The 27,611-nt window shown below is 36.0% G+C and overlaps 2 protein-coding genes across 4 annotated transcripts in view; one reads left to right on the forward strand and one right to left on the reverse strand.

Moving 5' to 3' along the window:
- The window catches only part of CEP290 (centrosomal protein 290), a 46,094-nt gene extending 31,731 nt beyond the window's left edge, over positions 1-14,363 (reverse strand). The window contains 21 exon segments of the mRNA XM_079303016.1: positions 869-1,033; positions 1,204-1,346; positions 2,491-2,575; positions 3,174-3,286; positions 3,743-3,830; positions 3,923-4,023; positions 4,659-4,821; positions 5,220-5,392; positions 5,922-6,045; positions 7,840-7,962; positions 8,038-8,127; positions 8,482-8,664; positions 9,004-9,156; positions 9,827-9,880; positions 10,086-10,229; positions 10,554-10,600; positions 10,836-10,905; positions 11,247-11,324; positions 11,456-11,580; positions 12,054-12,110; positions 14,084-14,363. Coding sequence (XP_079159142.1) covers positions 869-1,033; positions 1,204-1,346; positions 2,491-2,575; positions 3,174-3,286; positions 3,743-3,830; positions 3,923-4,023; positions 4,659-4,821; positions 5,220-5,392; positions 5,922-6,045; positions 7,840-7,962; positions 8,038-8,127; positions 8,482-8,664; positions 9,004-9,156; positions 9,827-9,880; positions 10,086-10,229; positions 10,554-10,600; positions 10,836-10,905; positions 11,247-11,324; positions 11,456-11,557 — 2,199 coding nt within the window. The 5' untranslated portion in view covers positions 11,558-11,580; positions 12,054-12,110; positions 14,084-14,363.
- A 36-nt stretch (positions 14,364-14,399) lies between these two features.
- The window catches only part of TMTC3 (transmembrane O-mannosyltransferase targeting cadherins 3), a 28,084-nt gene continuing 14,872 nt past the window's right edge, over positions 14,400-27,611 (forward strand). The window contains exons 1-6 of one of the 3 annotated variants that reach the window (XM_079303018.1): positions 14,400-14,505; positions 21,040-21,223; positions 21,654-21,770; positions 22,356-22,572; positions 23,609-23,827; positions 27,465-27,564. In XM_079303018.1, coding sequence (XP_079159144.1) covers positions 22,384-22,572; positions 23,609-23,827; positions 27,465-27,564 — 508 coding nt within the window. In that variant the 5' untranslated portion in view covers positions 14,400-14,505; positions 21,040-21,223; positions 21,654-21,770; positions 22,356-22,383. Of the gene's footprint in view, positions 14,506-15,104; positions 15,147-21,039; positions 21,224-21,653; positions 21,771-22,355; positions 22,573-23,608; positions 23,828-27,464; positions 27,565-27,611 lie in introns of all 3 variants that reach the window. The other 2 variants (XM_079303017.1, XM_079303019.1) reach the window with 2 other exon arrangements.

The following is a 27,611-nucleotide window of genomic DNA, read 5'->3' on the forward strand; positions in this document are numbered from 1 at the left end:
CAGTTATTATTAACACAATTTTTAGTCATATTCTAAAACATTCCAATACTTCTTAAAATAGCCTTTTTAATATGCTATGATTTTATAAATCAATAAAAGCATAATAAACTCATCTAAATTTATCAAATTACCCCAGCAATCAGGGCAATTACAGGTATCATCACAGTTTTATATCCACTTGTTTAAAACACAGTGCAATCCTACTCCTTTAGTAAGATTAAGTTTTGGAAAGCATTATTACAGTGGTTATTTGATAGTGTTTTCTAAACAAATCTTTGCCTTTTTATTTAATTTAAAAGCTCTCTGGCTCTCTAACAGTATGTAAAGAGACTATTTTAGAAGATTAGTTTCTGGCAAATCTTTTTGCATCACCAAAGCTTCCTAACAGGCAAATTTACACTTGACTTCTTGGAAGATAGCATTCATTCCTGATTTCTTCCACAGAATAAATTATACAACTTAAAACAAGATATGGGATTATACAGAAGTACTCATCATTTTAAACACTTCATTTCTGTTCCATATTTATAAATAAAAAAAATAAAATTCCTGGCTTTTTCAAAGAAATAGATCTTTTTTGGTGAGCTTTTTTGGACACAGCTCCCCCCAGAAAATAGGCATGCTTGGTTTTTAACATGATGGAATATTGCAAGGATTAAGTAACATTAAGAAGAGTAAGACCTGAAGTTAAAAAAGACAAATTAGCAGGATCACTACATAAATTTCAGTGAGATTTGTACAATGACACTGTTCACATGAGCTAAATTCAGTGTCTTATAGAGTGTGTGGATTGCTCTAAATTATCAGGACATCCACTTTTGAAAAAAATAAAACAGAAAACTAAAAAAGTAGAAAATAAATTATATACCTTTTCATTGGCACTTGCCAGCTGATTAGACAAACTTGTTGCCTCCTTCTGAGTCTCTTTTAGCTCCTGTCTCAATTCCTCATTTCGTCCTGTAAGCTGGTCAACCTGGGCTTTCAAGTGCACACTAGCATCAAAGATCCCATCTGAATTCTTTGACTCCATTGCCTATTGCAGTAAACAGTTTTTTAAACATAACAAAGAAAAAGTGTATAAAACTTTACTTTTTTTTCAGAGTAAAATGGAGCCCTCAAGTTTAGACTACATGAAACTAGCAAAAAGCATTTTACCCCTGTAAATCTTATAAAACTAAATAATAATTTAGAAAGCAAGCTTACATGAACTAAGCGATCCAGACTAGGGATTATCAAGGCTGTTTCTCCTCCCTTCATACTAGAATCCTTCTGCATTTCCTTGATGGCTTGCAGTATTTCTTTCATTCCTTGTTCAAGTTGTTTATTCTCTTCTGATAACTCTTTCACTGTAATAAAAGTTAAAAATCTGTTAAAAAGCACTGAAAAATGATTCAAGGTTTCTTAAGACATTTCATCATGATACTTGTTATTTGATAAATTAAAATAATGTTCCTATTATACATACATAGACATGACAATTATGAAATTAAGATCAAGAGGTGCTGGGATTATCTGGGAGCTGTATCTTACTGATGAAATATCAAGAAAAAAAATTATTAAATGCTTCATGGCAACACAATTGACTCCACTGAACCTTCCAGTCTTGAATGTCTACTTCACTTTAAACTTCTTTACTAACTCATCTGATTTTTACCATTTCAGAAACTCGGCTGTGTTGGAAATGTCTGGATGTAACAATGTGCTATCTAGAAACTGCCTGAATTTCTTCTGCAGAATAAGAAAAAAAAGGAGCATTTCAATTATATGGCTGTCAAGGGCTCTCAAGACTCCTACCACCTGTAGTTTCTCAATGAAAGTCCAATTTCCAGCACAAAATGAGAAGGCTAAAAACTGAAAGTAATGCAACAAGAGAATGTCAGGACATTCTCTGCATTCAAACAATATGGCTAATCATCCAGAACACCCAGGAGTGAACTGCAAAACCTGAGTAGTTTCACCAAGTCTATTTTGAAAATTCAAAAAGAATTTTAACAATTCACATTTTCTGGGAAAAAAATAAGCTTCTTGTTCAGAAAAATTGGAATTATTTCTGAGTTTTCAAGCTGCACAGTTCAGCTAACATATATATATAGATACAGATATATATGCAGCAAGTGGCTCTAATTCCCCAACACTTGCTATGAGCCAGAAAAGCCCTACAACTACACAAGTTGTATAATTGTTACAAGTGGGATTATTCACACACTTAAAGCCTTTACTAGGTCTGAATCAAGAAGGAAAAACGTGAGAGGTAAAATTTGAATTTATTGAGTGTGAATAAACTATATGTTTGATGTACTATCACTGGTTTGGTAACACTATACATGTATATTTACACATGCATACAAAGATATACACTAATATAAACATAAGATTTTTTTTTACAAGTCAGATATTCATGATCACAATTATAGAAACAGAACAAGTAAATAAGCAAACCATCCACAGGTACCTGATAATAATTCCTAGTTTTAAGAGGTTGCAACTTACATTTAGATTGAAATTTGGCCATTACAGTCCTGTTCTTCTCCAAATCTCTCTCTCTCTCACGTAATTCAGTTGCAAGATATTCATTCTAAAGAATGAAAAACAAAATAAAGTTTCTCCTAGACAAAATATGCAGAATCTAATTTTAGCAGTTTAATATTTTAGGGCCAGACTTTTTCAAACTTGAACTATTCATTCAAGAAAATTTTCCCATCTACATATACTGATTTCTTGCCTAAATAGGAGCACAAATAGATTCACTGGAGTAGTTACATGAGCCTATCACATAGGCTTAGAACCTATATAAAACAAAAAAGTATTTCTTTTTTTTTTTTCCAAGTGATCTGAATTCTCATGTATGCCAGAAGTTCTTCTAGGTAGACTTCCCTCAGCCTGTTTTCAGCTATATTTTTCTCTATCTTCAGAATTTCACTTGGTGCTATTCTATCTCCACATGTGTTTCTGTATTCCACATTACATGAGCTGCTAGGATGTATTTACAAAAAATATAGAATATTCACTAATCTTCTAGAAATATTACAAATTATTATTTTTTAAAATTAATTTTAAAAGCAGTTAATAAAAGCCCCTGGATAAGTATTTTAACAAATATTTACAAAATAGGTGGCTTTAATTTTTGAAAGGGAAATACAAAAAATGTCCATAAACTTGCTTTATGAACCCACCTTTGCTTCCACTTCAGCAATGTCATGTCTGCTCAAGAAATCCAACTTCCTCATATTCTTTCCCTTCTCTTCAGTAAAGCTATCAGTCATCTGCATATTATCAGCATCCAATCCTAAGTGCAAGTAGATGTACAAGTAATAAATTATTACAAAATTGTAACTGGTCTCCAATCAAAAGAATACATTCTATTTATTATATCTGAGTTCTAGTTTTCTACCTTTCCATCTGAGCATTATGGTACCCTGAGTGGCATGGAATTGAAATTTTAAAAATTTTGAAACACATGAATTAAGTAGATTTACTGGAAATTTTGGGGGGATCATCCTGTACCTACTGCAAGGCAATGACAGAAGGCTCAGTGATGCATTACAAGTCATCACAATTCAAGAAGATACTGAGCTATAATATCAGGAAATACAAAACCACTCGCCTCTTCCTACAGATTCAATGCAATGTATTTAGTCTTTTAATTTAAACAAATGAGTAAATATAACATAGCTACATAAACAGAATGTTTATGCTTAAGTATAAACAGAATGTTTTTGAGTTTACATTGAAAACGTCCTACCTATTGTTGCAACTCTTCTTCCTTTCTCCTGAGCCAACCTACGAATGTGTTTTTTCAGTTCAATTCTTTCCTCTTCTAGTCTTTCAATCTGCATATTATTATTCACAGGTCAGCATTACATTTTGTTCAAATGCATTTTCATTATGTAGCTCTTACACAAAAATAGGATTTATCACTTACCTCTTGCAAAAGAATCTGGTTTTCAGCTCTAAATTGCTGTTGCTTCAGTGCTTTACTGTTTCTGAATTCATTTAAATCAATCATTATCTTTGGCTCAAGACCTAAAACAAAGTATATTACAGTTATTCATTAAGTTTGAACATTTATGTTAGTTAATGCAGTTAGTTTATGTAAGAACATAATTTGAGAAGCAGAGTTAAAAAAATAATTTGTTGATAGTTGACTATATTTCATCTATAAAATATGTAACTATCTATAATATAAACACACACCTTGCAGTCCATGTATTAAGAGCAGAGTGTTAGGAAAGTTTAATTTTACCTCCATTACTCAAAACCCAAAATGCAATAAAGTGGCACCTAAAACTAACCTTATTTACATGTAAATTCTTCTATTCAAAAATTAGTCTATCTGAAGTTTTCTCTGTGGGTTTCATCTAGCATTACAACTTCAGGATGCTGTGGTTTCCAAATACCATATTATGAAGTTAATTAAGCAGTGTGTGGCCAAAGAGGAATCAAAACCAAAGAACAGTACAGAACCAATTCTCCTGCTTTCTTCAGTCAAAGGAACCTGTAAGCCAAGTTCATTCATGCAGTTTGTCTAAACTAATTAAAACTACTTGGAAATATTGGCAGAATATAACAAATTATTTCCAGTGACTTGGTACAGTAAAAAATTTCCTATTTCAATCCTTAGACCACAAATAATTGAACATGTACTGGATGCAGCATACCTAAGCGCTCTCTGAGTTCTTCATTTTCATCAAGAAAGTCATTTATTTTAAGTTCAAGTTTATTGACTTCCTTAATTAATGACTCAATCTCATGTTCTCGTATTTTGACTTGCTTTCTTAAATCTTTGATTTCAGCAACAGCTTCTTCCAAACCATATATTCCCTGTAAAAACAAAACAACCAATAGAAGACTTACTAAAATAGATCACGAATCTCTCTTTTATCATTACACAGACAAGAAAAAATGTTTTTCAACTTCTATAACTCTCCTGCACAATGCTTAGTGAAAAAAGTTACTGAATAAAAAGCAGATCCTATAAATATGTCCTTGACTACAGAGGAGCCTGCATATTTCAAAAGTGAGTGTCCAACTACATGATCCTTTGGAGAATCATATTGTGAGCACTCAATAACTGCTCAATAGGGAAGTGAAGAAGGAAGGGGAAGGGCATCAAAGTAGTGTATTTAATTTTTAATTAGAACAATTAAATCAATATGGGAGGGCAAAACACTCTCCTAAAAATATGATTAATACCCTCTCCACTCTGACAAACTGTTTACCAGTTCATAGTCTCTCATTCTTTTCAATGTCTCAACAAGCTCTTTGTCTTTTTCTCTAGCATGTGCTTCTGCCAATTCTGCTGATTTCTCTGCCTCCATAGTTCTCTCTTCTAGCATTTTTAACTTTTCTTGCATATCCCCAGTTTGGTTCTGCTGAGGAAGAGATGAGTGACCTGGAAAGAAAAACTTTAGTGTTAATAATTCAACTAGGAATTCTTGCTCTCTGCCATTAATCAAATCAGAAAAACTTCAGAAAACATTATAAAGAAGATTTTCATTTCCTGCTTATTTTAATTAGGAAATTACAAGACACTACATAAAAGAGGTTGGGCTTCCTTGCACCCAAGATTTCCTTCAAACAATATTTATTGTGGGTGCACAGAAGGGACATCAGAATTTATTTGGAATTGCATGCTATTACTTCTTTTCAGTTCTTGATGGAGCTGAGACCTTATATGTTATGCTCTAACTTTTATAGATCAGGTAGAGTTTTATTACCCATAAAAGCCACTGAGGTAATCTGGATAAAATTAAGCTCATCATGAATGTTTAATAAAAGAAAATTAAGAAAAAAGATTAAAGACTAAAATTCTCAAATATGCAATTGTGTTTCCTGAATTTCTAAAAAAATAAAGAATGCACAGTGAATGCATGGTTTCTGATTTTCCTGATTTTGACATTAATACAAAACAGTCATGTTACCTTTATCTTTTTGGAGATCATATTTTAATTTCTCAATAATGAATGCATTTTTCTCCATTTCTTTGGTATACTGTTCAACTTGTTCAGTGAGCAATCTTATCTGAGCATCTCGCTCTTGCACACCCTATACATACAAAAAAAAGAAACTCCATTAAAGGACCCTTCTTTAACTGACAAGCACACTACCAATACAGAATACCACATCAGAAATGAAGAAATTACACACAACTAATACAAAACAATTTATAGAACATCAAATACACTGCATTACAAGAGAAAGTTCAGATATTATCTAGAAGTTTGGTATATATATATATATATATATGCAAAGCAGGAAAAATGAAAAAGAAAGTAAAAATAAGGCACTCGAACACGGAATAATAAGCAGCACTTTAGTATAATGATTTTAAATAGAAACAGTATTCTCAGAGTTTGCCAATGTTAGATGAAAAGGTTCAGATGATGCAGGGTTTTGCAGTTTCCTCATAAATAACTGCCATTGGGAACTGAGAGATACAAGTTCAAGATTGCAAGGACATACATGACATGTGAACTGCAGACAGCCTTTCAACAAGCCTTCTAACTTTTAAGAATTCATATTGTGTTTTGTTTTGGATGGATATACATTCATAGCTACACACAGACTGTGGAAGTGACTTGTATGTATATTATCCTCTTTCTGTACCTGTACATGAACTTTAGAACCAACATAGAAAGCTTAACGTTATTTTTTTCTGTGATGAATAAAAGAAGTGGTAAAAGACTTCTAAAAAGTTACAGAAATTAAAAATAATAAAATTTAAAATAATAATAATAGAATATTAAAAACATAACAATCTCAAGGTCCTTACTTTATACGAATGTTCTGAAAAACAACTTACAGTCTTTCTTACAAATATAATCACATTTGAAACCTAAAAGTACAAAGCTTAGCAAAGTAGTAAAAACCTAGATAAAACCCTTTAGAATATAAACATACGTTGAAGGATAGCAATATAAACATACATTGTAGGTTGAGTAAAAAAACCTGAGCAGTAACTTGATTTAATTTTTAAATGCATGATTAATTTTCACAAAACATTTCAAATTGTGATGCTAATAATGCCCCCTCCCTCTCCCAACTCCCCCTAAAAAAGTAATCTCTGCAGCCATCTAAGCAGCTAAAACCAAACAACTGCTTATCAAAGTTACTTTCAGCTGTTTTCCTCTTCTGTCAGCTAAGGCTGACTTGTACTTGAGGGTGTTTTTCTCTTGAGAAGCTATCTGTCACTAGGTTTGGAAGACTGCATAAATACATCCCACCATACTGCTCAGTTTACAAGAACCCAAAATGTGACATAAATGTCATTACACCTTTACTTAAAAAACCTGAAGCAAGGCAGGAAATCATCCTGGAATCAGAGAGCATGCTTTCCTTTTTTTTTTTTTTTTTTTTTTTTTTTTTTTTTTTAAGAAAGTGGAGACATTTAAAATCATGAAGAACTGTGTAATTTTATGTGAATATAAGAAATACACAAATTCAGCTAGCTCTGTCATACAATGAATCACAGAGTTAATCAGATGAGACAAATGAACACAGAAAATTAAGTACTAGGTAAGACTGTTCTTTAATTTACAAATTTAAAGGAGAGAAGCTAAGCCATACTTTAGAAACACTACATAATCTTAGAAAAGATAAATATGAAAGCAACAGAGCCAGCCACCAAGACCTCAGGTCATACATACATAGATAACAGAGAAGTGATCTTTGTAGATTGTCTATTCAGATAACTTTGCAGTGGAATGAATCGACCTGTATCATAATTCTCAAAATTAAGTATTTTGTATTTGCAAACTACAAAAGACTAAATATATATTTGGTTAATAGCATATTTAGTTAATAGTGATTTCTATGTGTGCAGTTTCACACAAACTGTACCTGCTGAAGGGACAATATACTGTTTCTGTCTACATCAAGTTGGACCATTTTCATTTTCTCTTCCAAGTTAAATAACATTTGCTGATACTGTAGGAGTTCATCATCTTTTGAAGCTAAGATTTTCTGGAAAGAAGATAAAACACCATCAGAACGCTTGAAGTAATTCCTAAAAAGGAGTTTAAAAGTACTAAAATATACCTTCCATTCTTCAACTTTTTCGTTTACAGCTGCCATGAGTGGATCATCTTCCTCATTCTTTGCTTTCAGCTGGTCTGAAAGATCCTGAACCTAGACAAGCCATTTGGATGAACATCACATTACAAAAAGGTTTGGGTCAAACCAGTACACATGTAGAAACACACTATATCAAGTACATAATATTTAACAGATTAGTATTCTAACAGCAAGGGAATGACTTTTGAGAACAGTGCATGACTAACATTCTATACAAAAACTTTTTGTGATCTACAGTAAATTTTAAAATTTGTACCACATTCAAAGATCATACTACTTTTAAAAAGCATTACTTTAGAGGAGTGTGCAGTATTAACTGCATAGAGAGGAGATTTTAACTTCAGCTAAAATATGAAAACAGTAGAAATCTAAAAAAAAAATTATACTAAATAATGAGTCATTTCTTACTTGAAATTTGTACCGATCTTTCTCTCTTCTTAACTCATCCATAATAATATCAGACTGTTGCACAATTAGTTTCATTTTGCTATATTCATCAGTCATCTTCTCCATTTCTTGCACTGATTCCTCAAGGTTTTTCCTCATTTCTTCATTCTGAATCTCTAACTTCTCATTAGCTTCAGTCAAATTCTGCAGAAATTAAAAAACTGCTTTTAGAAAATGCCCATCTTAATACCTGAATAAGAACTTGTAAGTCTTACATGAAAACAGCACAGAATAGAGTATTTCCCCTCTAGGTTATCAATTTCAACAAATCCAAACAGCAAATGAGACAGATCTCTCTCCCTGTCAGTAACTTCATTACCTCTGCCAAATTCACAGATGCAGACTGTATTTATGAGAGAACCCTATGATATTATGAATTCCCTTACTCCACATGACTTTATCTGTAAATTGACATAATATCATGAAAGACATCATGGTCGGTAAAACTCCAATACCTACTTGATAAAATGCATAGATTTTCACCTGAATTTCATCCAAATACTGGACAAGCTCAGAGCTTCTTCTGGACAGCTGTGATGTGTAATCAGAAACCTCTCCTCTTCGTAATGGAATTGCTTCTTTTTGAGAATCTATTTGCCTCTGATAGTCAACCACATCCTGACGCAATTGTTCATTCTGCACCAAAAGCAATCCAAACTTAAATCCACTTCTCACAGCTGAAGACAAAGTTGCATTTCTAGCAAGTTAACACAAAGAGCTAAGGCACACAAAACTCATTCAAATTCCTACAGTCTGCTTTTAAACATCTTAGAAGCCTCACCTTTCTCTTTATGCGCTTTTTCTTCATATTAAAGAGGAGAAAGCAAGATCAAGAGAATAAAGCATGAAAAATATTAGGCATTAGCTTTGCTTTTGGAAGCCTAAATATTGATCAATACAGAGACAAAATAAAATAGCTTTTGTTATACCTCAGAGTGTATATACATACATATACACACATATATAAAAGAGTATTTTGACAAATTATTATCAAGGTTTTACCCCAGGAGAATAATTAAACAAATCTACTTGGCAATAAGATTTAAGAAAAATGCTAAAAATGCAAAACCCAAAATGCAGGCCAAGCAAATGGACAATAGGAATATCCAAACTGAAGTGTAGAGACCTCCTGACCTCAATTGACTATGTTTCATTGGAGCAGATATACTACATATTTACTTTGCACTAGAAAACTGGAAATGTTCCAAAATTAAATATCACATCAAAAATTATCAATACAGAAATAAAGTAATATATTTATTTAAAAAGTCGAAAATACAGTAAGTCAGCAATAATTTTTGCTAACCTCTCTCCTGAATCTGATGTTTTCATTTTCAGCATCTTCAATTCGAAGAGCAAGCTACAAGACAGGAAATCTTTATATGCATCACTGACACCACAAAGAACTCCAGGAAACAAAAAAAAGCAAACAAACATACAGCAATCCTATTTCATTAGTGGTTTCTTTTTTCTTTTTAAATTTCACATGCTTTTTTCAGAACATCAGCTTTACAAAATATTTGACAGAATAGCTTCTAGAGATGTCAAGCTCAAGTCCTTCTTACCTTTTCATTCTCTTTTTTCTCCTTTTCCAACTCTTTTTCTGTATCTGTTAACTGTCTCTCTTTCTGTTCCAATTGTTTTTCCAGTTGGCGGATCTCATCACGCAAAAAACGAGTATCACGACCACCAGCAGATTTTTGTGCCACCTTATGAGAATTAAAATAACATTGTAAATATAGTAGAATTTCAAAGCAGAAAGCACTAAAAAAACCAAAGCAGAAGCAAAGACTAAAATAAATGTATATAAATATATAAATAAATGTATTTCAATAATACAAAAAGTCAAGTAATTATTCACCCAATACAGGTACATTTTCATTTCAAAAACATTAATAAAAAACATTAATAAAAACCATTACTAAAATATAGAGCTATTTCATCACTCCACAAGCCTAAATGCTAGTTTAAAATAAAATAATTAAAAGACCACATCAGAGCACTCTATACACTAACAAAATTTTAAAACATACCTCTAATTCTTTCTGAAGTTTCATCAACTTGGTTTTAAAATTATTTTCTGTTAAAATAGAACAGATATAGTGAATTACCTAACAAGGTAAAAAACACATAAAACAATAGTTAACCTTAGACTTTAAATATTTGGCTTCATTGAAGCAATTGACTTTAGAACTTTTAGCTGGTATTTTGTTCAGTTCTCTAAACCTTAAAAAAAGTCACAAAACAGGAAGAACAAAAACCTAAAAAACATATTTAATAAATCATTTAGGAACAGCATAAAAAAGCTTGCTTACCACATTTGGCTTGCTCTTCCCCAGCTTTTTCAACTTCTTCTAGTGCCAGTTCTACCTCCTGAGTTTTCATCTGAGAAAAGCATAGCAAATAAAGAGGGAATATTTACTACTACCATATATTAAAAGATTGTTCCATAGACATCATGTTTAAAACATATTTATTTTGAGAAGTTTAGTTGCATTTTTCATCTATATAATGATGTTATTCCAATTCACTTCACTTCCCACTACTAAATTCCAACAGCTCCACAAGAAGGTACTCTGGTGCAAGCACACATTTAGCATATAAATTACCTTAGGAGTAAACAGTATTTTCAGGAACAGGGGAAAAAGAATAATGATACTTCCATTTAAACAAAAAAATAAACAAATGCATCTGCAGAATAGAAGAAAGTAAGCCTTAATACAAACCTTCAGTAGTGATTGAGTAATTTTGAAAAGGTGTATCACTTTTTCTGGAGTCTCAGTTTTTAAGTCTTTCCCATCAACCTAAGGAGAGAGACAAAAGTGGTTTTACACTAATATCAATGAAATCTACAAATAAATCTTTAATGTATGTGAAGGACAAGAGTTTAGGGAAAAGGTATAACAAAACCCTCACTTCCCTTTTTCTCAAGTACCTTGAATGTGATATCCAGCAATCTGTCTGCTAGCTCCTCTTGACGAGGCAGAGTGTCTGGATCAACTTTCATGAGTTTTTTCCAATCTAAAATGGGTGCCATATTGAAGGTATGACTTTTTTTCCCTGGAACAAAGATGAAAATAACAGTTATAAGGTGGAAAACAATTTTAGGTCAAATTATTTAATGGAGGCTGGCCACTGAACATACCAATGATTACAATAACTGTAAGGCTGATTAACATTCTGTTCACATTTTGATCTATTGCAAACCAGGAAGCGATAGCAAAACTGTTTTTTCTTTATGTTAAAAAATTACAGCATGCATAGTCAATGAACTTTTAAAAGTATCAGTGAAGATCAGGACACACATGAAATCTGCATTTTAACTTCAATATTCTTTCTTTCCTCCCCATCTCTTAATGTAGTATTTTTATGCCAATGAACAAGCACAAAAATAATTACTTCTGATATTTAAAACACAACCAACATCTTCTTTAGTTTGATACTAAAGCACTGATTTCTTGACATTGTATTAAACATCATTTCTTTTTGAAAAATAAGAACAATCTCATGAGAAAGTGGTGAAAAGTGCTTACCTACTGGTTGCTGTGGGCCACAGAGACTTCTCACATACCTGAAAGTCAATGCAGTATCTGAAAAAGGCAGAAGGGATTGGAAATCTTATTCTGTTCTTTAGAGCTGTCGCTAGACTTTCTGATCAATACTTCAAAAAGTAAATTCTACCAAGTTTAGAACAGAACATTTTTAATCTACTTAATGCCCTAAATTATGAATATAGCTCAAATTTATGAATATAGCTTAAATTATTTAAGAAAAATAAAGAAAGAAATAAAGTTGACTGGAATAGTAAATGCAGCATTATTCAGAAAACTAATGACACATGAGGAATATGTATTTTACAGAAAAAAAATCAAGCTCAATCAATAACTGCAGCAATGCTGTCTGCTCAGCACAATATTTCTGATCTGATCCATAAAACACCCTGCTCCTCATTCAGCAGTTTAAAGACTCAACAACAGAAAACTCCTTCCTTAATAAAAGGCTAAAACTGGTATTATTTTCCAACACTAATATGCCTAAGCATTCTGAAAGAAGAGCTGCCAGACCCAGAAATACATCTGTACACTTAAGGGAGGATAAAAATGACCATCATAATTTCTGAATATGTGAGCTACTTGAAAAGTCCCCTGTATTTACTATATTTCTTCAATATTTGCTAAACATAAAATATGCATTACACTCAATCCATGACTTGACAAGGATGACATCTTATATACATTATTGTTTTTCTGTTTTGTTGTAATGTACAAGGAGAATACTGCCACTTTGACTTATTCAGTTAATTGAATACTACTTGATTTCAGCAATATGCTTGTCTAAGTATCAGAGTACTTACATTCATTTTTTCTTAAACAATGAGATGTAGAACTTAAGAGTTTTAAATGCTCAACAATCAAAACTATTCTGAAAGCAAATACACAAACCTATCACTCTCAATCCTTTCCTACCTCCCATCTCTCATACATATTTTCCCCTTAACTTACAAAATAATGTCCTAAGAAAATATCAGTCCTAAAATTTTACCCAAAAGGAGAGATATCTGTACATAAACAACTGAATCCAACTTGTTGGGAGACCAGCTATAGTAAGGTAGGGGGGCACAACCAATGCACAGAGTAAATCACTTCTGTGAGTTGTCTTTAGTGCCAAAGCAGCACAGTTTCACAGGATACAAATACTGTGAGAGGATGCATTTAAATGAAGAGTTTTTCATAACTTTGGTCATCTGTTGTCCTCAACTAAAACCTGTGGTTTTAGTAAACAGAGGATCCATGTGGTGAGATGCAAAGTGTGTGAAATAGATGGAGATTCGGATTAGTTACCACAAGATTTTCTGTATTTACTCAGGAAATCAAACGGCCAGATGTTGTAAAGTTCAGCAGATGCAGATAGGAAAGGAAGTCTGGAGGCTCTGTCCAAGTACTACCAGAACAACAATATCCTAATTTCTGACTCTGAGAAACCAGGCAGAGGCAGCCAAGCTCTCACGGTGATACATTACCATCACAGTGAGATCAAGCACCACTAGGAAGGGCTGTTCTTTTCCCACCAGGGATATATAGCGTGCTGTATAATGGGCAGCACAGCCACCTGCACTCCTGGGGGCTCGATACCAACAGGCACCACAGTGGCGCGGGAGCTGTGCCCTGCTAACTCCGTGCTTGTTCACATGGGGTAATCCTGTCTAAGGTACTTCTGATTTACAAACTCCATTTACCCGGAGTAGCTCTGCGAAGCACAAGATTTAATTACAAATCCCCGGCCAAGACAGATTCTTTGCAGAGCTCCCATTCTCTCCTGTTTGGCATTCCCCACCCACAGGATGCAGTGACAGCCCAGGATCCCTCCACGATGCTGCTGAGACAATTTTGCCCCGTTTCACTGCAGCTCTACCGAATAAACAAACCGCCTTATTTCGCAGCCGCATTGACAGCAGACACGGCGGGACGCTACCCCGGCCCAGCCCGGGACCCGCTGCCCCGCCGCCCCAGCCCGGCCGCTTTTGGTCTCCTCGCCCGGAGCACCCCCCGCCCCGCGGCCTCACCGCTCCCGGAGGGTGACGCTGGCCGCTGCCAGGCGACGCCATCAGACTCTCCCGCGGACCCGGATACTCGTGTGCGCAGGGAAAGTCAGCGCTCCCGCAGCACCCACAGACAAGCCCCACGGTGCCAAGCGAGCTCTCCCAGTCCGGAGGGGCAGCCAGGTGTGCAGGGCGCGATCCCGCCCGACCGCGCCGCTTCGCCGGGGCAACAGCCCCGAGCACCGCCCCCGCGACCGGCGGGCTCCTTGGGACTACAGCTCCCGGCATGCCTCTGGACCGGCGGCACCGCCCACCCTTCTCCCGACAGGCTCTGCGGGGCGGAGAGCGGGGCGGCGCGCGTGCGCCGTGTGCGGCGGCGGCGGAGCGCGCGGTGGGTGGCGGCTCCGGTGGCGGGGCCGCGGCCCCGGTGCTTGTCCCGGCCTCAGGTATGGCGGGCACGGCGCGCCGCGCCGCGGCCCCGCGGCCCCGCGGCGGGCTTTGCCGGGGTGGGCGGGAGGGAGCAAGGAAGAAGTAAGTGAGCGAGTCCGCTGTAGCTGCTATCCCCGGTAGTTTCGGTCCGCTGCCGTGCCTGCTGTGCGGTCGGTGAGCCCCCCGCGCCTGCCGGGCTGCGGTGCGGCTTCGACCCCGGGCTCCGCCGCCTGAGCGGTGCCCGGGACCGCGCCCTGGCTCGGCGCCTCGGCCGCCCAGCCTGCCCTGAGCTTGCCTGCCTCGCCCTAGTGCGGGCAGCGTGCTGGTTCCTGCCCGCCGGCGGCAGGGCGGCCGGAGTGCCCCGGTGCGTGTGTGCTTCGGGGGCGGGTAGCGAATAGTGGGGGCAGAGGGCACGGGAAAATCACACTAGAAACTGCTCGAATCCATTGGGTGCTGCTGGCCAGCAAGTCTGAGTTTTGGTAGTGGTCTGATAGCCGAGGAAGTTTGGGATCCCATGTTTTAGTTAAATGGGTGGGAAGGCATATTTTCTAATAAAAAAAGAAAATTAGTTACCATTCCAGGAATATTTATCTCTTTGTGTTTGTTTATTCAACAGCTGTGGAGAGCTGAAGCGGATTTGTTCTGTTTTGTTTTGATGGTAAGAGAAAAGTGATTATAAAGTTATCTTTGTACTTTTGTCCTTTTCTGGATTAATAATTCCAGTCACAGCACAACTCCAAAGACTTGTATATCTCAGCCAGGTGTTGATTAATTATAGTTCTGTGCTGGATGTGAAAAGTATACTATAGTAAAGGAAGGAGACTGGGTTATATTTAATGAATGGGTAATGTTACTAAAAATAAAACTATTATGGTTAAGTGTAAAACAGTGATTTCTTAGTAACAGGGACTTTTGCAGGTGTTTGAAGTGGCACAGAAAATAATGGCACCTTAGCCACAAATTATGCCTTCAGGAAATGAATCTTTCTGTGGCAGAGAAAGTAATCCATTGATGCCAGAATGTATAGGAGCTTTGGTTTTAATCATCTTCATCATCTTTACAAGGTGTTAATGCCAGTATAGCTGTTTAATGTGCTTTATTTGTATCAGCATTTTTGAGTGTTCTGTTGCAGAATCAGCAGAGAACACATTATTACATTTACTTGTAGTGAAACCATATCTGGATTGTAATTGTGTAGAGCAGCTAGTGAAGATCATTGGTGCAGAAGTAAAAGGTATTTGGATTTGATGCGGGCATGGAAACGCCAAAAGTGGAAAAAAAGTAAAACAAATTGAAGTATTAACCCTATGCAAAATGAGAAAACATTTAAAATACAGGATGGCTTGGACCAAGTAAATTAATTTTTCTTATGTTTTGCATCACCTCATGGATTGAACTTTGTGTAAGTGAATTTTCTTTTAGTGGGAACAGATATTTACAGTTCTGGAGCCAAGAAATCATTTCAGCTCCATAGTGAAGGGTTTGACCTAGTCTTGATAAAAGAGTTAGGCATACATGTTAAATCACAGCTTTGATAACAGTGTGCCCTTGCAAAGACCTAATAGAAAAACTGCACTGTGAAAAGCCTGATGGAATGTTATTTTAAGAGCACAAGAAATAGTATACAGACCCAGCATTCTAAGTGAGGACAGAGTAGTAGAGTCTAAAGGCTATGTTTTCAGCTTATACCTCACATGTAGATTTTGGTCCTTTATTCTTTGGAGTTATCAAGCTTCCAGTTTCCGCTGTTGCTTTCTAGAACACTGAGAGTGGTGATAAGTGTTATTTTAGAGACTATTTTTGCATCAGTGAGGCCACAAAAGATGTTTTATGTAGTTACATTAAATATAACAGCTATTAGTCTGTTACTGTTTGCTTGTAGCAAAAACCCGTAAAGGTTTGACATTGAAATGTGAGGTTCTGCTAGTGTTTTGAGTTTTTAAGTTATAAAATACAAACTAAACCTGTGTGGTTTGTATTTCAACTGACTTGTACCAGTTGCATTGAAGAAATTGAAACTAAACCACCAGCTAAACCAGTAACTTCATCTCACCCATTTTAAACTCTGTTACATTTTGGTCATTGTTTGTACCACAGTAACCTAAAATGTCTTGAGTGTTAGTTCAGCTGCTTGGTTGACAGCATGTTCTTTCCCCTTGGGACATCTTTTATCTGGCCTGCAACATGTGTTCCGACTTTGTATCAGAACTGCCAATGCTCTTCTAATTAGTTGTTCAGAACTTTCTGAAGAGAAGACTGGAGGCCATTACCTTCCTGCCTAGTATTTCCCAGTAGTGCCATGCCTCTTGATCTTGCAAAAAGCAGGTTTTCACTATAGAAGTTTTCTTGTTATATTTATCCTGTTTTAGGATCTCAGCAAGGTGAAAGGGGAATCCAGGCTTGTTTTGTATTATTTCTTCTCTCATCTTCACAAATACTTCTTGCTTTCTAGATCAGATTCAAGCCAAATCATTTAAATCTCAGTTGTGCATCTAACATTTCATTTTGGAGTTGTACCTTGGAGTGGGATTTTTAAGAGTAGATAAAGTTTAAGGCTGTGTTGGAAAGGCCAACAGAAACAAAGTTGTGATATCTCTTTGTTAGTAAACACTTGTAGTAAATCAGCAGAAAGAATGTTCAGTTTAACTCAAAATAAAACAAAGGTTAACAAGTGGACAATACAAATTAGGACATTAGCAGAGCCTCAGAATCTGAATTAAAATGCTGTTTTCAAGTGACTGTGCTACTGGTTTGTATATATCTCTGGTGATATTCATCAGTTCAGCTACCAGCTCTTAGATGAGCTAGTTGTTCACATGTTTAATAATAAAAATAACCTAGGAGTTGTTTTAACAGCTCTTCATTTTCTTCCACCTTTGACAATTTGAAAGTTTTCTGTGTGAACTGTAGTGTTCTAAACAGTTTGGAATCTTCAGCCATTAATAGTTTGTCTCTAGAGTAAATAAATCTCCAGTATTGCCTATTTTTTAATAAATGGGCATAACACATCATTATTAATGCCTTTCAATCTGTGAGAGTGCCATTACTCAGTAGAAGAAAAAATTTAAATGTATGTTTAAGGTTTCTGAAGTTTAATAGTTACATGTATCTAATTGACAAAAACATATTTGTTCCTGCAAGGGTCTTTTAATGTAAGGTGGCAGATAGCTAATTATGGGGTACTAAATAGCTTTTGCATGTTTTCAGGATTGCAGCTGTACTCTGTGACAAGGCACACTCTTGCCAATTTTTTTTTAGTTCTAATGGACAGAAAATGGCTTCTGCACTCTCAAATTTCCCAACTGAGGATACTCTTAGAACATAATTATGCATTTTTTATTTGTGGCAGAGGTTTTCTTATTCAGACTACTGCATCTTGCAGCATGTGGTGTGTTAAACCATCTGTAATGTCATGGATTTAGTAACGATTGTTGAGAAATATTTTGTTTTCTTACCTTCTAAAAATGCTTTGGCTCTTGTGGTGGTTTTTACTTGGTTTTTTGTCAGTGCATTTTTTCAGTTTTGTGGAACTTTCTTATGCTTTACTCTTGTCTGTTATTCTTGAAGACTGGATGAACTATTAGAGGGATCTCAAGAAGCTGGAAGAGGAAAATTGTGCCTTATAAGCCAAATGGTCTTGAGAGTTCTGATTCTCTTGTGCCCTTTCCACTTATCTCTGTACGAATGTGAAAATGGTGCAGTGCAAAGTGTAGATTTCTGTGCCAAACAACCTAAGAAATTTAGTCCAATGATGTTTTGCACAGCCTGAGTTTTCTTTTTTTTACAGTTGGTTCTCATGACTACTGTGCAGTTTCTGACTCTCAAGACTTACCTTTCTGTTTATTGTTTTCAACTGTATGTTCTTCATGACATATGGTCAGATACTGTTGTAAATTAAAGCATCCAACAGAAGTCTGTGTAATAAAATATGTGAAGTACATGTCTGTCCTGATTTCATCCAGTCAAATGGTAGCTCTGTGGCTGTGCACTAGACCACGAGCTGGAGGCACACAGCCCAAGGAGTGGTTCAGGTATCTGAGGGCAGTCTTAGCAGCTGTGAAAGTAGCTGGTAGGTGAGAGGCAAAAATAACTTGAGGGATGGTCAGTCTGTTTGCATATTTAGGACTAGACAGTGATGTGATTCTCCCTTGCAGCAAATCTGTTTCAACAGAAAAGTTGTTAGGTAGTGTTTCAGAGGTGTTTATCAAATACATCCATCACTGGGGGTGAAGTACTGGCACTTGCAAGTCCGTACTTGGGTTGATGAACGTGTCACTTGGGTAAGAAGGACCATATATCCACTCACATGAGCAGCCCAGTCGTACCAAGGCTTCAGCAGCCTCTTGCACATCTGTGATTTCCAAGGTTCTCAGTGTTAGACACTCCTTAGATGGCTTCTTACTTTCCAACATCAAGCTGATAATATATTAGTTGACATGGAAGCAGTTTTGGTTGCCAAGAAGCAGTTGCTGTTTTCCACTGAGTTAATTGAGAGGCATAGTTTGCCTGGTTTACCATATACAGATGATCTTTTATAAACCTCTGCTTTAGTTCTGCATTCTCAACATTTTGATGATCATTGCAGGTTTGGAGCTTGGAGTGTGAGGCTGAACCCAGCTACAGTAGCAGATAGGACATAGTAGTTCTGATGGCAAGACTTCCTCAAAATCTGCATTGTTATGCTAACATAAAGGACCATAATTTTCTTTTTTTCCATACTTATGCTATAAGTTAGCAAGAGCATTAAAAATACCCTGTAGTCAGACCAGATAGAAGAAAGTAATTTTCCTAGTTCTGTGTATCTTTATAGTACATTTTGGGAAAATTAAGACCTTAGAATGCCAGAATGCAAATCAGAAGTATTGAAGTACCTGTGCTACAGTTTTGTGCAATCTACAGGTTGTATGTGGCCTTACATTCCCCATTTTTCTCTTTGTGCTTAGCCTAGAAGCAGAGTGCTTGAATATGGGGGCTTTATCAGATTTCCATTATGCCTCTAGGTCTCTCACTATGTTTGCAAGACTTAGTACTTCAGCACACAACTAGGATTTGAGAGGGTTATGGTGTGATTCTTCAGAGATTACCCCATTTGGTACAGTTCAAGCAGTATGTTGTGTCACTGCTAAAACCAGAGCCAGGCCTTTTGTTGTGTATATTTGTTGCTTACAGCAAAGACCATGTATTTGCATGTAGTTGTAATTGTATCTGTGATTGAAATGTGTATGTCAAGGAGAAGGTGAATTGCAATAAAAAATTTCAATGTTAAATGTGTATATTTTCTAGAGTTCTCTGAAAAGTTTCTCTGATGGTGGGCTAGCCACTTAAACATGCACTTTGAATTTATCTAATATGTGGGTTTATTTATGCTTAAGAGTTCCCTTTTCTTCAGATAAAAACTGTTTTCCTTACAGCTGGTGTGTAGGTAAGTGGAGCTCTGTCAGGGAGCAGCATGGTCAGTAGAGGTGTAGAGTGTGGAGTTCTGAGTGGAAGGAATACTAGAAATTCAGAGCAAAATGAAGGACTTGTGAAAGCATCAGAATCACCTAGGACTAAGGGAGAAGTGAAGTAGATGTTTTGATATATTTTTTCAGGTGTGGAACAGTGAAAATCTACTAAAAGTTGAAAGAGCTAATAATTAAGGCTGGTTAAGCCTTTCATTTTGATAAGATGCAATAATTAGGAATCAATTTTGTGTTTTTGCTAGTTGGGTAACAGTAGATGTTTCTGAATAAGTGTTGTTAAAGAATTTAAAAGTCACCAAAACCCTACTGACCTAACAATGCCTTTTCTTAAAGGTTGAATTTAAATAAACTTACTGGTTCTGTGTGGTAATATTACTATGTCACAGTATTTAAAATAATAGACTTGTATGTTGGAAAATCCTGACGTGTTTATTTTAGGTCCTTTTCAGATGTCACTGCTTTTCAGTAGAATTAGTGAACTTCAAGAAGTAGGAAGTGCATTGTTCAAAAGCTGTTGCAAAAAAGGAATTTCAGATTCTGGCAGGGTAGAGGTATTTGAAGTGGGAGCTAAAAAGTCGTGAGTTCAGGTTCAAATATGGGCTGTCATTTCATGCATTCTTGTAGCATGCTTTGTTTTGTTTTGTTTTTTAATAAGATTACCTGGCTGCCAAGAAGACCATAGATATGTTCAATTATAAACTTATCTTACATTTAAAGTGCTCAGATCAAACCCGTGGCAGGGGGATTGGAACTAGATGATCTTTAAGGCCCCTTCCAACTCAAACTATTCTGTGATTCTATGAAAAAGATGTAGCAACATCCTTCAACATTGTGGTGTTTTTTTTACTTATTTTTGTTAATTACAAAGGTGGTGGCAGCTCCTAAAAAAGGCTTTCTTACTTGAAGTAACATCAATAACCAGTGCTCCAAGTACTACAAAAAAGTTCTTAACTGCCATTATGTGAGGAACATCAAGTGGTTTGGTTGGATTTCTTTGAAATTATCTTTGTCCTGGTTTATAGTTTAGCTGCACCTGCATCTTGTTGCACATGTATTCCTTCCTATACACCTCTGTTCCTTTTCCACTAGTTGTGGTGATGAGTGATTATTATGCTCTCAGGTCCATGCTGTAAACCACAAACAAGATCACCTATCTAGATCTCTGTGGCCTGTTTATAGAATTCAAAGAAGCATTTGGACCACACTCTTAGGTACATGGTGTGATTCTTGGGATTGTCCTGTGCAGGGCCAGAAGTTGGACACCATGATCCTTGTGAGTCCTTTCCAGCTCAGCATGTTATATGATAAATCTGAGTACGATTTTTAAAAAGCCCAGCAGACAAAAAAAAGAAAAAAATCACTAAGATTTCAGGGTTTAGGACAATAAAGCAGACTGTGCCTTTCAAATAGCTCATCAGCTTTGATGTGTGAACTGTGATAAACATAAGGCTGCAGTCATTAGGTGTTTATGGATCCACATTATCTTGCTTATATTAGCTGTTCTGTGTCCTTACAGATGCTCTCCCTCTTGGGGGAAATACTCTTACTCAGTCCATTTTCTGAAAATGAAGTCAATGTTTGCTTTTGTCAATAATTGTAAAACTACTGATTAATAATTTCTAGGGCTTAGGAAGTTTTTGCAAGATGAGAGAAAATAATATAAGATAAAGTTCACTTTGGGTTTTTTGCATACCATTTTTTAGACAGTAGTCTCATGAACAATCAATGACATCAGAGCAACTGGCAGAGTTGAGGGGAAAAAATGACCTTTTCGTGAACTTCTACCAAGAGTGCAAATGAGCCTAGTGTGACCTTCAATGGTAAGTTTAACTTTTTATTATTATTAATGTCCTATACCTGTCATTGAACCCCTGTATTTATGAAGTTCTACAAGATTCCTGCTTTTTCATCAGAATGTTTGAAGTTTGTTTTAGTTTTAATTGCTTTTGAAATACTTTGAGAAACACCTTTAAACCTAGACCTCATAAATAATTGACACACTTTCTGCCTCTGCTAACTTATAATTTTGTGTATGTTAAATTACTCAGGATTCCAGAGAATTTGTTTTTCATAGTTTGAGGCTACAGTACTCACTTGAACTGCATAACTGGTGAAAACTACATCACAATTTATTATCAGTGCTTTTTTTTCTTTCTCCCAAGTAAATGAAAAGAAGCAGAGTATTCACCTTTTGTAAGGCTTTTTAAGGGTAAGATATTTTAATGAGAGTATTTACTCTAAACACAATGTTACATATGTGATGTGAAGAAACTTTTCTGTCTTACGGATTTTTAGGTATTGAGTGTCATTAACTTCTAAAGTATTTGTCTTTAGATGTCTTAATTTTACTTTCTTTATCAAGTTTAGTAAGTAAAGCTACTCAAGTTGCTCTACATATATTTCAGCTTTTGTCCATGAAACCTCCTAGAGAAGATGGGTGACGTAAGCCTGAAGGAAGCAGCACTAATAGTTGGTGTGGTGGCAGCCTGCTACTGGAACAGTCTCTTTTGTGGGTTTGTTTTTGATGATGTTTCAGCAATTTTGGACAATAAAGATTTGCATCCTACTACTCCGCTGAAAAATCTGTTTCAGAATGACTTCTGGGGCACTCCAATGTCTGAGGTAAATGGTTTGTGAAACATTTTGAAATGCTTAGGAAATCAAAAAAACCTTACTGAGTGTTATTGCACTTCTTTTTCCTGATGTGGTTTTAACAGAATAGCTTGGGTTTGATGGAATTTGGTTTTGTTAGTGTTTTGTACAATAATATCAGTAACACACATAGCTTATATTCTTTGTTCAATAAAAGAACTGATAAGAAAAGTTGTACTGACAGCACACAACTGCAAGATTATTTCCCATATAATTACAATATCAAAATTTAACAACTGACCAATTTATTTTCTCCATCAAAAGTTTGATATTGACATGTAAGGGTATTTGTTTCTAAATGCAATTTGGAAGGGAAGATAATATTTAAGCAACAAAACTTGGAATTAGGAATTGAATCTTTTAAATTTATTGAAGTGTATGTGTATATATTTATAGATATATAGATATGAATTCAGGGTTTCTGGTTTGTAGCCCATCTAGAGTGGCTATGTATTATCTGAAAAGCTGCCTTGGCATTGCAGCTCTTGATAAACGTTGTTAAATGGCAAAGGCTAAAGGTTTTTGATATAGTTTTAAAAGTCAAATGTGGTGTTATTACTAAGCAAATGAAAAAAATTCTCTCCCACTCATACATTCTCTGCTTATCAAGGCATTCCATTTTATAATTCTATATGCTCATAAACTTCAGGGTTAGTTCCTTGTGACATAATATTTGCTAGCTCTACAAATAGACTCTGATACTTAATTTTCATGTAACCCTGTAACCCAAGCTTCCAGTTGCCATTTAGTTATGTATTCATTGAGGGTTAAGTAGTGAAAAAATTCCTTAACCATGTCTAATGGGAAAAGCCATTTTTGTTTTTTGTTTTGTTTTTTTTTTTCGGTGGGGGGTGGGTCGCTACTTATTTTCTATCTTTGTTTTGAAGGTAGATAGCCTGACAGTAGAAGGGGATTCACATATGGATAAGTGTTCAGAAAGGTATTTTGGAGTGAAAGTCTCTTTGTACATTAGTGGCAACTGATTGATTTATTTGTTTTCTTTCAGGAGAGGAGTCATAAGTCTTACCGTCCCCTCACAGTTCTAACGTTTCGCTTAAACTACTTGTTCAGCGAGTTAAATGCGGTTTCGTACCACTTTCTAAATCTGGTCTTTCATGTGGTGGTTTGCATAGTCTTCCTCAAGGTCTGTAAGCTCTTCCTGGACAACAGGAGCAGCATAGTTGCATGCTTGCTCTTTGCTGTGCACCCAATACATACTGAAGCGGTAGGTATGGCTGTGATGTGCCTAATTTGTTCAAGGTGTGTTAATTAAACTTAAATTTTATGGTGTTTATATCTGCTTATATATATATATACACACATATATAACTCCAGAAAGTATGATTTTACTCATACTTACTTTTACCTTTGCAGTGAGCAGTGGAGGTGACAAATTCTCATGCTCAGAGTTGTTTTACATTACATGCAGCTACTGGAAAATAATTAAAGAAACATGAATTTAGTTACTAAATAATTTAGGCCTCTGCTATGCACAGTGGCTTTTATGACTTCAGTTTACGTAGACATTTGTGTTCTATGATGATTCATCCAGTATCCTATTTTGCAAATAATATGAATGCCTCTTAATTCATTTCCAGAATCCCTTGTGGCTAATCACCATGTCTGTTCTGTCTACTTTCTTTTTATGTCGATGTGTCTGTCTCAGTAGGACTTTTTCTAGGATTGTACCGGCTAGGTCCAATTCTGTTTGAGCCTTCCACTTTTTTAACATATAGTATGTAAGGAAGAAGACACATTTCTCTCCTCTTTTCTTTGATTCTGAAGGAATTCTACACTTCAATTAAGAAATTAAAAAAAAAAAAGAAAGCTTTATTTGTACAAGTTTTCTGATTATATAGTTTTTAATGGCCAGCCAGGCTTGCAGTGTTGTGGAGGAAATGAAGTCTTGTGATCAACATTCATTAGATTTATTTCTGCCAGAAAATCTGATAAAGCAGATTTGTGGCGTTTTCTGCTGTTACTTCTGTTCCCCTTTGATTTACTGTCCTGGATTTGAGTACACAGGTGTTGCAAAGCTCTTTTTTTTTTCAATAGTATTAGGTTTATTTTAGAAAACTGAAAATGTTTGAATCTTTTGCTGCTTTGGAGGTGATACCATTTTATTGTGTGAAGGAGGTTTTTTTGGGTGGGGAAGGGGAGAGTAGAGTCTTTAGATTTTAATAAAATGAGAGGGTTTTGCTCTTACTTTGTTGTATTTTTTTGGTCCTGATTTGTTTGGTGTGAAGAGTTTTCATCTCTCTCTTATTCCCTAATAGTATAGATCCCTTTAAGCAATAATTATGAAGTCGACATCCATGTATTTTGAGCAAATTTTACAGGAATTGAGTTGATAAAGTTGACTGTTAATTAAACTACTAATATGTTCTTGCTAGAAGTTAATGCAATGTTTAAAAAGCCGAAGTTAAGCACATAAAAATTTCTGCTTACTCCAAACCCCAATAAAAACTTGGATAAAATATGGGTTAAAAAAATAAAACTCTTTATTTCATTTGGTTTTCTTGTTCTTTGAAACACATGCTTTTTTAAATTGCCAAATTTAGCTTTGCCTCCTCTTTGTAGTAAATTCAATAGGATTTTTGCAGAGCGTTTGCAAGTTGGCAGTGACTGATGTTAGTGGCTTACAGGTTGGATTAGCTGGTGTAATTTTATCACTTCCAGTCCAAATTCCAGTGATTCTTTATCACACCTAAATTTGCAGACTCTGTCTGAAATGGGTAGCAGAGATGGTTTTGGTGTTGTCCATCAGGGTTAGTGGAAAGTACCGCGCAGAGCCGAGAGCGATGGAGCGGTTTGGCACTGCGCGGGTAAGGGCTGGTGGCGGCCACGCGAGGGCGCTGTGACACAGGGATCGCTGCACCTCGGGGCTGGAAACTGCGAGCTGCAGTTCTGGCTGAATCCCTCTGCTGATGTGCTTAGGTACTCGGTGAAGAGGCAGATAAGGGCTGGGTTTCTTCTTACCCTGCTTTTCTTAGTGTGTAAAAAGAAGAACAAGTGGAAGTTTCCTTACACAGAAAACAGGAGGTAATAAGATGTGTGTTAGGACCAGGTTTTTTTATATATTTTATAATTGAAAGGTATCTGATCTTAACTCCTTCAAATTAATCTATTTATTAGTCACCTGCACAAAGGTTTGAAACAACAGATACAATACATAAATATTTCAACCTTTTCCTGTCTTACAATAAACAGATTTTTCCTGGCAAAGTTATCAGAGCACGATGAATAGAAGATAATTTTCTGCTTGAGTTCAGATAGAAGCTAAGCTCTTGCAGTGATAATGTTTGTTATTCTGAGAAAGAAGTTTTTAGGAAATGGATTGAATAACAGCATCATAGTTTCATCTGTCCTTGTCTTTACAATTCCATTTCAGTCGTCCTAGCTACTTTGCTTCTGTTCTGGCCAAAAGTATGTAAAACACCTCTATAACTACAGGATGTCAACTAACCTTGTGAGTGCTGGAATTTTCTCTCATAAGTCACGTTTGTATCCAGAAATAGAACCTCTCTGTTGGCAGTCAGCTGTGGAGGCACCAACATGCTTTATTAATGTTCTCTTTCAACTGATTTACAGATAAAGTTCTCTTTAATGTCTTAATGCTAGACAATTTTGGAATCTAGACCAGGAGTCTTTGAAACATCTTAAGATATTTTGGAAACAAATACTTAGATGCTCTTCAAAATATTAACACAAACTGTGGTGTCTTACTAATTGTGAAACATGCTTTGTGTGTGATTCAGTGAATCCTTTGGTAAATGTACAGTAGTACTAAAGTATGATTTCAGACTCAGATTAGAATGCTTTTCTTTATACTGTGACCTTGGGTACTGAGTTGCTTTCTCATTTTATGCTGTGCTGGATCAGTCATGCTTGGCCAAGAATGTGCTAGCAATAAAACTTTCTAGCTGGGTCCGGATGGTAAAAAGTCAGTTTTCAGCATGATCATAGTTAAATCATGAGCTATGCAGTTTTCTTAGCTAAATATGACCATCTGCCTCAGGACAGCATGCTATTTTTTAGCCATGTATTTGTAAACATTTGGAAGCAATCAGGCATTACAGAAGTGAACAAGTGAGGAAGAATGGTAATCCTAGAAACTACTGTAATCAACACAGTGGCTGCTGCAATAGCCATGAGCATAATGACCTGTCTTCCATATCAGGTTGTTGGTTTCACCTTAGCATTTTTTGAAAACAGTTCTTGAAATAGGAATGAATCTGTATTTCTTTGGGGGTTCTGGAACAACACTCTGCCATATGCATTTTAATACTTCTCTGATTTTCTTAAAATCCACTCTTTTCTTTCTCATCAAGAAAAGAGAGGTTGAACAGTGAGGCAGAAACTTCAGCTTTCTCTTTGTCCATTGTTGCCAGTATTTCAGCTCTTGGTGAGGGGAGGTACACCTCTGACATCCCTTTTCTGTAGAAGCCTTTCTTATTGTTCTTTATGTCCCTTGCCATGTTCAGTTCCAATTTTGCCTAAGCCTTCTTCATCCCATCTCTGCATAACTGAGCCATGTCCCAGGTTGTTGTTCCTAGGTTACCTGTCCTTGTTTCTGCTGCCTGGGCATTTGCTTCTTTCACTTTAGTTTGATCAGCAGTTCTCAACTCAGCAACACTGATCTCTTGCTTTCCTTATCCAGTTTCTTGGTCATGGGGGCTTGGTGACTCCTGTGCTCTATGAAATACTTCCTTAAAGATTTTCTAGCTTTATATAATAACAAGTATCTAATAATGTATAAATAGCATACTTGGATTGCTAATAAAAACTCAATACTATCTTAAAATATCAAATAATAATAAATATTTAATAATAATTGAGGTTTTTCTTCTTTTATTTTTCAGGTAACTGGAGTTGTGGGCAGAGCAGAGCTTTTATCATCTATTTTTTTCCTAGCTGCTTTTTTGTCATACACAAAGTCTAAAGGGCCAGATAATACCATAGGTAAATGATTGACAAATAGAGATATAATTTAATTTCTTTATCACTGA

The sequence above is a fragment of the Erithacus rubecula genome (genome assembly GCF_903797595.1).
Source record: "Erithacus rubecula genome assembly, chromosome: 4".
NCBI lineage: Eukaryota > Metazoa > Chordata > Aves > Passeriformes > Muscicapidae > Erithacus > Erithacus rubecula.